This window comes from Amblyomma mixtum, chromosome 3, assembly GCF_055824585.1.
Source record: "Amblyomma mixtum isolate Tamu chromosome 3, ASM5582458v1, whole genome shotgun sequence".
Taxonomy (NCBI): Eukaryota; Metazoa; Arthropoda; class Arachnida; order Ixodida; family Ixodidae; genus Amblyomma; species Amblyomma mixtum.
Window position 1 is genome coordinate 252142036 of NC_143014.1, and position 14087 is coordinate 252156122.

Sequence of the window (14087 nt, forward strand, 5' to 3'; positions counted from 1 at the left end):
AATGAGTTAGCATTAAGAGGGAAAGTAGAGGAATTCAGGATTTTGCTGTAGAACAGATTTTCCACTTTAACTGAAGTTGAAGATCGTAATGTTGAAACAAACGATCATCTCACAGATATCATTACGGAGTGCGCCGTAGAAGTAGGCGGTAGGATGGTTCGACAGGATACCGGGAAGCTATCTCAGGAGACTAAAGATCTGATTAAGAAATGGCAAAGCATGAGGACGTCTAACTCCATAGACAGAATAGAACTCGTTGAGCTGTTGAAGTTAATAAATAAGTGCAAGGAAGCCCATCAGGAAGTTTAACATGGAGAAAATCAAGCATGCTGTAAAGAGTGGAGGTAGCCTAAAAGCAGTGAAGGGAAAACTAGGCATAAGTAAAAAGATGTATGCGATAAGAGATAAAGAGGGCAATGTCATTAGCAATATGGATAAGATAGTTAAAGTAGCCGAAGAGTTTTACACAAATCTATACAGTAGCGATTCCAATCAGAATGGTGGTGGTGAAAAAACCACCACCACCACCAATCAGAATGTTACTGAGAGAGGCAGTAGAGCACAGCAATGGGACATCCTGCCAGTAACGAAAAAGGAAGTAAAAAAAGCCTTAGGAGCGATGCAAAAGGGGAAAGCAGCTGGAGAGGATCAGGTAACAGCACATTTGTTGAAGTACAGAGGAGAGATTGTGCTAGAAAAATTAGCCACCCTGTATATGCAATGCCTTGTGACCTCGAGAGTACCAGAAGCTTGGAAGAACGCTAACATTATCTTAATTCATAAGAAAAGAGATTTTAGGGACTTGAAAAATTACAGACCAATCAGCTTATTGTCTGTTGCTTACAAGGTATTTACTAACGTAATCGCTAATAGGGTCAGGACACCCTTAGACTTCAATCAACAAAATGATCAGGCAGGCTTTCGTAAAGGATACTCGACAATAGGCCATATTAACGCTATAAATCAGGTGATAGAGAAATGCACAGAATATAACCAGCCCCTATATACAGCGTTCATTGATTACGAGAAAGCATTCGACTCAGTAGAAACCTCAGCAGTCATGCAGGCATTGCGGAATCAGGGTCTAGAAGAGTGTTACGTGAAAATATTGGAAGATATTTATAACGATTGCACAGCTACCATAGTCCTCCATAAAATCAGCAATGAAATTCCAATAAGGAAAGGTGTCCGGCAGGGAGACACGATCTCGCCTATGCTGTTCACTGCCTGTTTACAGGAGGTATTCCGGGGTCTGAAATGGGAACAGTTGGGGATAAGAGTTAATCTGCGATTTGCTGATGACATTGCCTTGCTAGGTCACTCAGAACATGAACTGCAAAACATGATGAATGAATTAGACAGGCAGAGCAGAACGGTGAGGCTAAAAATTAACATGCAGAAAACCAAAGTAATATTCAACAGTCTAGCAAGAGAACTGCCGTTCGCAATTGATGGTACAATGCTGGAAGTAGTAAGAGAATGTTTATTTAGGGCAGGTAGTGACAGCTGATCCGGATCATGAGAGGGAAATAACTAGAACAATAAGAATGGGATGGAGCGCATATGGCAGGTTCTCTCAGATCATGAATGGCAGTTTACCAATATCCCTCTAGAGAAAGGTATACAACAGCTGTATCTTACCGGTACTCACCTATGGGGCAGAAACGTGGAGGCTAACAAAGAGGGTTCAGCTTAACGACAACGCAGCCAGCTATGGAAAGAAAAATGATAGGTGTAACGTTAAGAGATCGGAAGCGGGCAGAGTGGGTGAGGGAACAAACGCTGGTTAATGGCATCCTAGTTGAAATGAAGAGGAAGAAGTGGGCTTGGGCAGGGCATGTAATGCAAAGGCAAGATAACACCGCTGGTCCTTAAGAGTAACGGAGTGGATTCCAAGAGAAGGCGAGTGTCGCAGGGGGTGGCAAAAAGTTAGATGGGCGGATGAGATTAGGAAATTTGTGGGAATATGGTGGGTACAGCTGGCGAAGGACAGGGCTAATTGGAGAGACATGGGAGAGGCCTTTGCCCTGCAGTGGGCGTAGTCAGGCTGGTGATGATGATTCTAGCATTTACTTCTACACTTCATTCTGCAGGAAAAAGCCGCTTTCACACTTGACTTCTGAATTCAAGCCAAGCAAGAGTGCTGAAGAGACCCTAGCAGTGGGCTTTGAGGAGAAGCCTGAAGCGGGGGCACAGTTGGAGCAAGTTGGTAAGTGACTGGGCCTATTCTCTCCCTCCCACAGTTGAGTGTTCACTTTGCCAGCATACTTTGGCACTGCGTGCTTTGCGCTGTTAGGGTTTTTACCACATATCAAATCGCAAGGTCTCTACCCTCAGGCAGCCATAGGTTGGGACACTACACTCATTAGTGCACTTCGTTTCACATCATTCACAAATGTGAATATGATCTGTAAGCATTTGTGAGTGGGTGTGGATGTGAGTAAGAGGAGTGTGTATGTTTTTAGATGTGAGTTGAAATGTCAGCGAGTATGTGTATCAGAAAAATATCTGCCAGAGCGAATGAGCCTCCTTTTCTGGTGTAGCTGGGTGGATGTGCCAAACACAGGCAATTCTGCAATAACAATTGATGCTCTTGTTATATATTCAGAAAGCAGTTTGTTTTTGTATCAAACTAGAAGTCCAGTCACCGACCGATTTTTAGGACTCGGTGGGAGACGGAAAACAGCCAGAATAATTGCTATTGGGAAGCTGGCCATCGACACTAGAACAGCTGCAAGAAGGCTCCGGTGAAGGCTCTCGCAGTGGGCGGTTCCACAAAATTTAGGAGTGATCACCTGATTGGGCACTAATCAAGATGTTAAGATTCCCCAGGTAGGGACCTGGTGATAACAAGCATTATTAAATCAGCTGGATGGCATGTCTGTGGGTAGCAAGTATTGACACCTGCTTGTCCTTCTCACGCTGTTTGCACTCTTGTAAATATATAAAATAAACATTTGTTTACTGCTATCCTCAAAGCCCATTGCTCCTCGCTCCTTGTCACATCACTACAGCAGCATTTTGAGATGGAGCCAGCAGACTCAACCTAGTTGAGATGATGAAGGCGACACAAAGGGCTAAACTTAACAGCTTTGATGTTTTCTCTCTGTTTGATGTTTTCTATCTGTACACTTCGGTTGCTCAGTGCAGCCCATTTCATTGTGCTGCTTGTACAGCAAGACAGTGTAGTATGTTTCATCACCTTTGTATTAAATGTTTACAATTTCTTCCATATCCTTGTCAGCTTTTGACAGAGGTGACACCCAGTGAGTATTGTAGAAGGCTTTTTCAAACCACTTTCATTGCAGAAATGGCTTAACCGGTGGAAGGTCTCCAATGCTTTGCAATGCCGATGTTTTCGTTTTCTTTTCTATTTTTAGCATCTATAGATCGCAAAATTTGGAATCCACACCAAAATATACCACAGAAGTCATTCTAAACAATAGAGACCGAGGATTTCTTTTTAAACAAAAGATATCCTGTCATTCACAGATGGTATGAAAAACGCTACATTGTGTGGACTCGTAACTTGGTTCCTGTATATTCTGAGGAATGCCCACTTGTATTCGTAAGCCATGTAGGTTCCAGCTGCGTTTTGCTTCAATTACTGGAGCCGTCTGATAACTCAGTGCACACTCAGATTTCAATTACAGCAGTTGGCCGTGATGTTTATGTATGTGTAAATCTTCCCGTGTTCAATGCAGCTAATGTCAGTGTCCTGCTTCTGCGAAGACACATTGTACTACTTTATATAAAGTATTTGCTAAATCTTTAAACCCTAATATATTTATGGACTTTTCGCAGACGTGGTACCCTGTGAGTATTGTGCAAAGCTCTCTTAAAACATTTTTTTCTGCAAGAATGTCCTGAATGCAGTCTTATTACTGTGTCGGTTCGAGTTGCACAAAGAGGCATAAGTGTGGTGCAGAATCTCTTCCCCTCCCCCGACAACCGTGGCATCAGCGACAGGGACAACCCCGCGTGTCCCCTTTGGTTGTGGGAAAGAGGGTTCACCCACGAGCAGCCAGCAGGGCATATGGCGGATGCAACAGCACATGAGTACGCCACCTAGACGCCACCACTCAGAAACAGTCTCCCCTCTTTTCTGAGTACGGCACCAGCAAGTGGTGAGAGCTGTTTTTCCTGCAGGTCACATCGACCTCAAGACAATGACTTTCCTATTATCGGTGACATTTCCTTCCAGTCGACCTTTAGTCACCAACCAGCCAAGCAGCCACCCACGCCTTCCGTGTGAGCGGCTCCCCAAGACTTCGCAAACAGCCACCTGAATGTAGCGAGGCTCCCTAGCCAGGGACCTGGAGATACCGAGCGCTGCCTAATCAACCGAAGGGCATGAGTGCTGGCAGAGCGTACTGATTTCTTCTTGTGTTTCTCACGTGCTATTCTACACACCTGTAAATATGTAAAATTAATTCCACATCTACTACTCTCCTCAGCTCGGGGACTCAATTAAGTGACCGGCGGTGCAAGGTTTGAATCGTCTTGCGTTACATGCAGGCACCACCTGACGATGCACTTCTGGAGCCGAGACTGGAGCAGTGCACCTAGTTTCAACCTCGCCGCGGTACCACTCCAGTGAGCGCTGTCTGCGATTCCGCTCCTCACTGTAAGAAATGTGTCAAACTGAAGTTCTTTTTAGATAAAATTTCAGTTATAGAAAGAATGTCTGAGCAGCTACAGAGGAAGTGCCGGTAATTTTGCTTTGCGCTAGCGAAATAATCATTTTTAAAATGTATGCAACTCAGTATATCTCAGTCTACATATTCATAGTTGTAAAGTGAAGACAATCAATCTTTTTCACTGATGATTGTGTATTGTATGCGCTGCTTTCAGTTTCGCTGCGGTCCAGAATTCTCAAGATGGCTAAAGTTAACAAAGCAGAGCGCAGAGATTTAGAAGTGTTTTGGAAGAAATTTAAAAATCAGGCACCGAACTGTTATGGATGGATGAGAGGCCCAGCGGGCACGCCTACGTGACATCAAGAATTTGATGAGAGGAACCGGTTCAAGTTTGTTCAGTGCCAACATTTTTTAGGAGGAGCTGCTTTCCCGGATGACAAAGTGGATGCACCAATCTGACTGCAGTGCCCAGTAGTTTAGTGGGTCTGTTATTCGTCACCCAAGAAAAACGAAAAAACTCGCAAGCGCAATGTTATTGACATTGAATGCGATTCAGACGAGAACCGTGTTGTGTTGTCAAAAGGTAGCACTGGAAGCACATGTGGAAGAGGTCCCACCAAAAGGTCACGAAGGTTAGCAAAGTCTCCTGCAGCCGACACATAGTCCAGCCTTGTGATGAGATGCAACAGTCGAAGGAGACTCTACAGGTATTGCAGAAGTTGCAGAAGGTAGAGAAGATAAGCTGCATGTACCTGTCGTATGAGTCATCCTACAGTCTCTCGTTTTTTGGCGAAGTGGTCTCACCAGTGAAAAGGGATAAATTGGTGATCATTGTCAACTGCGAGACCACTTTGCTGAACTACTCCACAACACCGGAAACTCATTTGAGTGACATCGTGGAGAAGGTACCTGAGGAGTGCGGTGTGGATGCGTTCCAGGTGACACTGATTTTCAACGGCCGGCCAGTTAGACCAGCAGACACCCTAGAGAGCCTTAATTTGGCAGCAGCGGACATTTTAGAATACGTCATAACAAAGTAAAGGGAGACAGGCAAAAGGAAGACCACAATATGCATCAAGTTTCAGTGCTCCAACAAACAGAAGAACAAACACATTGAAGTCAGTTTCGTGGAACCACTAAGGATAGGAGCCATGCTGCTTGGTAAGAGACTGGGCCTTCATATCTCCGAGCTCAAATCCAAGTTTGACGGCGTGTGTGTGGAACTAAAAAGCACACGAAAAGAGCTCGGAATCGAGGACAATGATTGTGTTGATGTTTACATTCGGGCAGAGATGTAAATATTCACTGAGTATGGCTATTATCGCTGTTTCCATTGGGGGGAGTTGGGTCTTGAAAAATATTCTTTGTTGGTGTGGTCACGGTTATGAAATCTAAATATCCTAGATATGTGGTTTAGTTTATGTACAGTAGTTCCCTCAGAGTTTTACTTGGGTTTTTTGTTGTGAGCTGTTAGGGGAAGGGCGGGGGGGGGGGGGGGGGGGCAGAGGGCTTGCTTGGGTGTATGTCATGTGTTCTCTTGACATGGGGGAGTGCAGTGATTGTGGGGTTGTCTTCCTGCCTATCATTGTGGTTTAGTTGTAGGTTTTCGGGTTGCCACTTCAAAAATGCAAATGAAAGTTTGTATTCTTGTATCTGAGGCAGCGGTTTCTGTGCTGTATGGCACAAGTTCTGTAATGGGCAGGATGTTAGTTTCACCCTTGTTGCGTTCCTCGGTGTCAGTGGAAACCAGTGGCATGCATTTTGGCAAATTCTCTATGGCGAACTTTCTTTGAAGTTCTTCGCAAAGAGCCTGCATAACAACAATATAAGTGTTCAAGGAGTTGTTTTACATAAACTCCTTTGTTATATTTATGATTGGCATGAAAAAATAAATCTTGCCTGATGATTTCTGAAAGGGTCCCTGAAAAGGTGGCCATGTAGGCAAAGAGAAGTCGTAATACTGATAGACATTAAACGATCTATCATCCTACCGCAAAAATTTTTGATGTACCTTGTGTGGAACCAGAGATAATGGCTATTAAAAATGACCACCAGCCTTTTCGCTCACAGCTCGTACACCGGAGTGAACCATAAAAAATAAAGATTACTGGCCGGGACCATTCTCCACCCACAAATACGTCATCAACGAGATCGGTTTGTTTACTTCCAGTTGACGCGCTCTTTCGCTCACTCGCTTTCTTGCTGTGTGCTGTGTTCACCTGTGTCTTGCAACTGTTGCTGCAGCTTCTCTTGAACTATGGACACTGAGCTGAAGGAACGACTTTTGCGGATGAGTGCTGAAATGGGGTTTCAGCCTTATAAGGACACGCCGTTCAGAAATCTGGTGCTGAATCCCGACGACGACAGCAGCAACTCGTCAGCGGGCTCGCCAGGCTCTCCCAACGACAACGAGGGCAAAGATGCTCAGTGGTAAGCAGTAGCAGTGCATTTGCATAAATAAAAGAAAGGAAAACAAAACAAAAAGGTAGTGTTTGGAGGGGCAATTGCTTTTTATGCGCCTGAGCTGTGTCCGGCAGAAATGAGGCATAGAGATGTGATAGGTAGGTAGATAGGTAGGGTAGGTAGGAGCGATAGCGAGAAAGGATAACGAATTGATAATAGCTGCTACAAGTCGTGTATGTACAACTGCTACAACAGTGTATGTACAACGGTGTAGCAGGATAGCGCATGCCCTGTGTCAGTGTGTACGTCTTGCTGTAGTGCTATTGCCTTTTCAGTGTATGTCCATACATGATGGCTAGCATAAGTGTTTGCCTTCCCGAGGGACGTCGAAAATGACTGCAGAACCAATCGAATGTGCATTTACGTTAGCATTATTTGCAGCTGTCACTTCTACTGCATGTTTCGCAGATTTTCTAAATCCAAGGATGACGCAGGGGCAGTTGCGACTCCTGCCAAGAAATGGACTCGCTGGTCGAGCGAGTCTGTTGTCGCGACGTGCCAGCCATCGTCGCAGTGAATGCCAAAGGCTCCATCACCCACCACCCGGATTTCGAAAGCATTTGCTGTCCGTCGCAGGCGCTCCGGGTGGTATACTGGGAGATGCGGGAGGACGGGGTCGACGTTGAAGGGGACGAAGAGGTGCACAGGTAAGCCAGAAGTGTCATTCGTCTGAAATGCAGTAATGCTTCCCCATAATCCGTGTCTTTTTCGGAACATATCGGTACACCGCCTACCGAATGTTTACCCGGTGGGTCTGGCAAACTCTCGGGAGGGGAAACCAGGTTATTCTACCTGTGTGCATCGTCACCCGCATCCGGCGCGAGTTTCCTTCAGAGAACTACGTGGACTTTCATTACCCTGCCTTCTAAATGCAGGTAATGTTCTATTAATGGTGGTACAGTAATGGTCGTACGTGCACAATTATGGTCAGTTGTATATTAAATCACATTTATTGCTTAGTGTTGCCATCTGCTTATGTTTGTCATCAACTTTTTGATACTGTTGGCATGGCTTTAGCGTGGCTTCAGGATAAAAGCATGTGTGCAGGGCCAGCAGACGTGTGCGTGCCCCTTTTATGTTTTTCCAGCTTCCTAAATAAGGCCACTATGTGCACGAAGTAAAACGTGTGCTTGCTTAAGTGACATTAAATGAAAACTTTAATTTCAAGAATGAGCAGTTGGCAGCAGCAACTCTGTTGCCAGCTTTGTGAGTAGAAAAAAAGATTTACTGCAATTGACAAGTCATCCTTTTTATTTCATTAGCACACACTCGGTGTTTTCTTCTTTTTTCATCTCTCCCCAATCCCCCAGTGCCCTCATCCTTTGTGCATGAGGGTTTCTACAGGTTCTTTGCTACTAAGTTTTGAATGGTCACGAGTAACTAACTGACAGCTTGAACTTTTACTTTTTAATACAGACTAAATGCATTCGCTGCCTAAATATGCCAACACAAGGCTTTAAAGAGAGGTGATGTGAGCCAAGTTTGTGCTGGGCAGCGTAACAGTCTAGTGCCGTCACATCCCCCGTATTTTGTTAGATGTCGAGCTTAGCCTCAGGCTTGACTGTACGGCCCACACGAGCCACGATGGTTTCAGCAAGCACCAATGTCAGCATATCCTGTTTTGGAGGCATGCTGGTCTAGTGTGGAGTCTCGTAAGGGTCTTCAGCTGAAAGTGCAATTGTTCCTGCCTGCGGTGTGTGGGTGCTTAGTTATGCTGTAGCCAGCGGGATCATGGTTTCATTTCTCCTTAATAAGCATTGATTTGTCTGGAGCCACCCTCTGAGGTGGGTGGCTGTCCAACACCCTGGCTGAGATCCACTTTTGTGGTCTTTCCCACACACACACACATACTCATGGTCACCTATGCCCACAGTAGGCACAGGCCTGGCAGTTTTATCAGAGTACTCTTTTTGTTTCAGGCATGCATTCAAGGCCTTCTTTGGGACACTCATGATTATTTTTGGTCTCAGAACTTCATCCTTGGTTGGAACTGCTGTTGTCGTTCTTCTCCCGTACAGATGCTGAACAGATGAGCCAAGGTCTTTATCACGAGGTACTTTCCTGAGATGCAGCATTGCTTTTTGCACGTCGCTGCCGTGCAATACACAGTATTTGAGGACGTTCTTCACTGCCTGTATGGCTCCCTCTGTGAGGCCATTAGACCTAGGGCATAATAGACTGGACATTTGTTGCTGGAACAACCAGTCTTCCTGGAACTTTCAGAATTCATATGCTGTGAAGCAGGCTCCACCGTCCGACTCTACAACTCTTGGTATGCCATAGGTCGCAAACCAAGGCTTCATTGTTGGAATCGCTTGTGCTGCAGTTGCGTTCTTGGGTTCGCCAAAGTCTATGCACCCCGAATAGCTATCCATAATTACATTGTCGGAATTGCCTTTGCAGTCAACTAGGTCTACGGCCACACGTTCCCAAGGCAAGCTTTGGAACGTCTTTTGGCAGAAGTGATTCTTTAGGTGGCTGTCTTTTTGATGTTTCGCACACCTTGCACCTTTCAGTGAGATCTGTAATGTCTTTTTACATGACTAGCCAGTGCGCCATCTGTCTTGCTCATCTAAGACTGCTGTTTATGCCTAGACGACCATTGTGCATGGTCTTCTGCACTCTGCCTTTCCATGTCTCAAGTATGACTATATGGTCACCTTGAAACAGCAGGCCTTCTTAAGTTGACACTTTGTCGTGTCTGGTGGCGAAGATTTTCTGTCCTTCCGTCAGTCATGTTGGTCTTCGCCAGCCATCTTGCACTGCTCATACTGTGCTTTGCAGTGCTTTGTCCCGTTTCATCTCTGACGAGTTCGTTGAAGTCATCTTCACCCATATGTAGTATTGCGAGAACTTCCAAGCCCATGACAATCATATCTTCTGCACTTCCACTTCATGTGCACTCACGGCTTAGCAGGTTAGCATTGCACAGGTCTTTCCTTCTCTTGGTACACAATCATTGGAACATAATTTTTTATATCGAAGGGATTCCTCTTGATGGTGGTAGTCATAAGGGTTTCTTGCTGATGGTTTCTAGTGAATGATGATCAGTCTCAACGATCAGCGGGCAGCCATATAAATGTAGGAATGAAACTTCTTGCAACCCTAATTAATTGAGAGGGCGTGTTCGATTTGTGGGGAGTTGACCTGCGAAGCAGTTGGTATAGGTGATGCATATGCAAGTTCCTTCAATTTTGCATGAGCACTGCTCCCATTGTTCTTGACCTTGCATCGACTAACAGAATCCTTTCGCCATTGATGCCATAGTACTCGAGTGTTCGTGCTTTTTTGCCTTGAATCTGCATGTTTTTGGACAGTGGGCATTGTTGTGTCTGGGACTAGTTTATTACTCAACAAGGAACTCGGTACAAGACTTAGAAACCATGGCTCCCGGCACAAGATGCTCAGAGGTACGAACACCCACACGTGTGCCCACTGTTGCCAGCACACACTTGGTGCACTGCTGCTTTAAGCACGCAACACTTCCTTCTTTGCAAATTTTTCACTAGTCCAGTTTCTGTGGCATTCAATGCACTCTCACGAGGCAGGCTATGGCAGGATTAAGGAGGCTCACAGGGACTGCTACATGAGGAACATCAAGTTTGTCTTTCAGTGCATGGCACACTGATCGCGTTGAGCACGTTGAAATGGTGCATGCAGGGCTGCCCTCATCTAGAACACGAGCAGATGATATCTGAGTGTGTGGGCAGGTCTGCATATTAGGTCAGAATTCAGCTTCCGAGTCCAGAATCGTTTGTCATCAGTGTAGCCTTTGCACAGTTGATCGAGGTGACGTCTCCAGGTAGTTCCTCCAACTTCCACTTCATATGAAAGAGGTCCTGTTCTGTTTATGGAGATTACGGACACCCACTAACTTGTGCCCCTATAGGTGTGCAGAGAAACTTCTTACCCTTCAGAAAAAGAGCGGTACGGCTTACTTGGTTGAGATAATCCTTTCTTCTCGTACATACGTCCACTGGGCTGCAGGCGCAAAAGAGCCAGTCGATTGCGGAGTTCACGCCCAAAAAAAGAAAAGGTTTGGTGGTGTCCCACCAGTAGCACAGTGGAGTGCCATGCAGTATGCCAGAAAAGTTTGCCAACTTCTTGATGACAGATCCCTCTCCTTTCATGGCCTTCATACTGTGCCTGAAGGACAGCACAGACCTTTCTGCAAGCTTTTTTGTCGCTGGGTGATACGGTGCACTGAAAGTTCATCACACACCAATCTGTATGAAGAAGGTTCGAAGCTCTTGTGACGTAAATTGAGGACTATTGTCTGTAGCAGTACGTTCTGTAATGCTGTGACATACAAACATGATGTGCAGTGCATCTGCCACCTCGCATTCTTTTTTTCGCCAGAAGTGCATACAGAGGTCTGAGAAGATTTGCACTGTCTGGAATGAATTTCTCATAATAGTGCACGAGACTGAGAAACGACCTGAGCTCAGAAGTGGACAACGGTGTAAGGGCGTCCATCACTGCCTATATCTTGTCCTCCATCTTGTGTAACCAAGTTCCAGCAGGCTTGTAGGCACAGTAAGTTACGGTGTCTACAAAGAACGAACATTTGTGGAGGTTAGCTGTGAGCCCACACTCTTGCAGTCTTCTAAGCACTTGTACCAAGTTCTTGAGATGTGAATCTTCTGACTCTACAGTGACAGGAGCGTCATCTTGAGTAGCATGACACTTTGGGATTCGTTGTAGGACTTGGTCAATTGTCCTCTGCCACACAGCTGGCACAAGAGAGATGCCAAAAATCATTCTGTTGTACTGATACAGGCCCTACTCTGTGTTGATGGTCAAGAGCGCAGCTTAGACTTAATATCGACTTCATTTGTAGGTAGGCTTGTCTCGGATCTATGAAACCTCTTGTGCTCCAGCTCACTTTGCAAAGATGTCCTCAGTGCAGTGTAAGGGATACTGATCCACCACAAAGTGAGGCTTGATCGTGGTTTTGAAGTCTCTGCATATACGGATAGTTCCATTTGCTTTCACTACTAGCACTATGGGCACGGCATAATCACAGTGGTTCACTTTTGTTAGGATGCCGACTGCTTCCAAACATTCAAGTTTACTGTTCGCTTTCTCCTTCAAACCACATGGCACTTGTCGTGGTCAGCAGAACTTGGGTTGCATACCACTTTGAAGATAAAGTTTTACTTTGATGTGCTTGAGCTTTCCAGTGCTCTCATTAAAGTCATCCGAGAATCTTGTTCAGCTGGTCTGCTCGTTGCCCCAGTTGATTGCCAACATTCAATACACTGCTCAGTTCGAGAAGGTTGAAGCATTTGATCTGGTCTCTTCTGAAAAGAGGAGGTTCTTGAGTACCTATTACACAGAGCTGAACACACGTTGTTGCAACTCCATTGGGGCTGAAGGTTTGACCTGTCAGTGTCTTCAGATGCACTAAGTTCCCTCCATTTGCAGATGTGAGAGGTATATTTCATGCTTGGTCTTTAGCACCAGATAATACTTGGATTCAGTGTCCGTCTCCATATCTAATGTGTGCCCTTCAATGTGTGGTTTCAGCCAGATCGGACAGCTTTTGCTTTAGTCGTCATGCGCAAGGAGTTAAAATGCTTCACTATCTTGTTCGATGGCATGCGCATGACTTTTTGAAGGCTGCTTGTTCTTCTTGTAAGTACAGCTTGCCCTTTGTGATGCCTTACTGGTGTCGCTTGATTTGCTTTTACACGCTGTACTGATCTGGCCAACCTTGTTTCACTTGTGACAAACAGCCTCTAAAAACTTGCATTTCACCGCAGGATGCCCCTTGAGGTTTTATCTGTAGCATCTGCAACCTTCCTTCTCGACATGCCCTACACAAGCAGGCGCTTCCTTCTTTTTAATGCAGCAACGTCCTTGATGGTTGAAGTTGGTATGCTACAGCTTTATCTAGCGCATGCTTTGGTGTAACTTTTTCCACTGTTAGCAGTTGCTGCTTAACTTGCGCATAGCAGAGACCACACAAAAATTTGTCCTGCAGTGCCTGGGACCCAAAGTTTCAGAGCTGTGAGGGGTGCCACAGTTCTGCCATACACTTGTTAGCAGACTCGCCATCTCTTTGAAGTGTCTAGTTGAACCGATGTTGCTGAATAAATTTCAAGTTGCACAGGTGAAAAGTAGTGCCCGAAGTACTTTTTCATGTCTGCCATCCTGGTGACTCAAGGCGAGGAGACGACGAAGGGGTTGTATTAAGATTTGAGGTGGTGCACATGAATGACGTCGTGGCGATGGTCCGAAGAAGGTGTCACCGGTTCAGTTATGTAGTTTACAGGGGATTTACGCTCCAAGATACGGTAAGGGCCGATAAGCTGGCGGAATAGAGAGCCAGACTAATGAGCCAGTGGAGAAGTGAACAGGAGGCTTGGCTGGATAGGACGCATGTCTGCAGAGGCTTTGATATTCGGAGGTGATGGAGCAAGCCAGCTGGCAGCACTACTCGGCATGACAGGTGACGTCAGAGAGGGAGGTGTATTCCGAGCTGTCAGGGTTGTAGGGGAGGATGGTGTCTAGAAGACAGGAAGGCTCACACCCATATAAAAGAAAGAAGGGGGAAAGCCGGTCATTGCTTGAGCTACAGTGTTGTATGCTTAAGTGATGAATATAAGGACCTGATCCCAATTAGAGCTCTGAGAGTGAACATACATGGCAAGCATGTCCCCAAGAGTGCGATTGGATCATTTGGTGAGGCCGTTTGTTTGAGGGTGATAAGCAGTTGCGGTGCAGTGAATTGTGTGACAGGCATCCAAGAGCTCGTGAACAACTTCAGATAAGAAAGCACGCCCGTGATCACTAAAAAGTTTTCATGGAGCACTGTGACGAAGGACAAAGTGATGAAATATGAAGAAGGTGACGTCGCGAGCAGTAGCCGTAGGGAGGGCAGCGGTCTTAGCATACCGAGTGAGGTGGTCCACGGCGACAATAATCCATCGATTTCTGGCGGTCATGAATGGAAGCGGCCCATAGAAGTTGATGTCCACA

The 14087-nt window shown here is 45.7% G+C and overlaps 1 protein-coding gene and 1 pseudogene across 1 annotated transcript; both read left to right on the forward strand.

Annotated features, from left to right (window-relative positions):
* The first annotated feature begins 2025 nt into the window (after positions 1-2025).
* On the forward strand, positions 2026-8103 carry LOC149354351 (uncharacterized). The gene is made up of 4 exons (XM_089583291.1): positions 2026-2209; positions 4519-4627; positions 6885-7070; positions 7538-8103. Exons 3-4 carry the CDS (start codon positions 6898-6900, stop codon positions 7752-7754), a joined length of 390 nt encoding a protein of 129 aa, XP_089439417.1. The 5' UTR covers positions 2026-2209; positions 4519-4627; positions 6885-6897; the 3' UTR covers positions 7755-8103.
* On the forward strand, positions 4532-6015 carry LOC149354352 (uncharacterized; annotated as a pseudogene).
* Positions 8104-14087: the final 5984 nt, after the last annotated feature.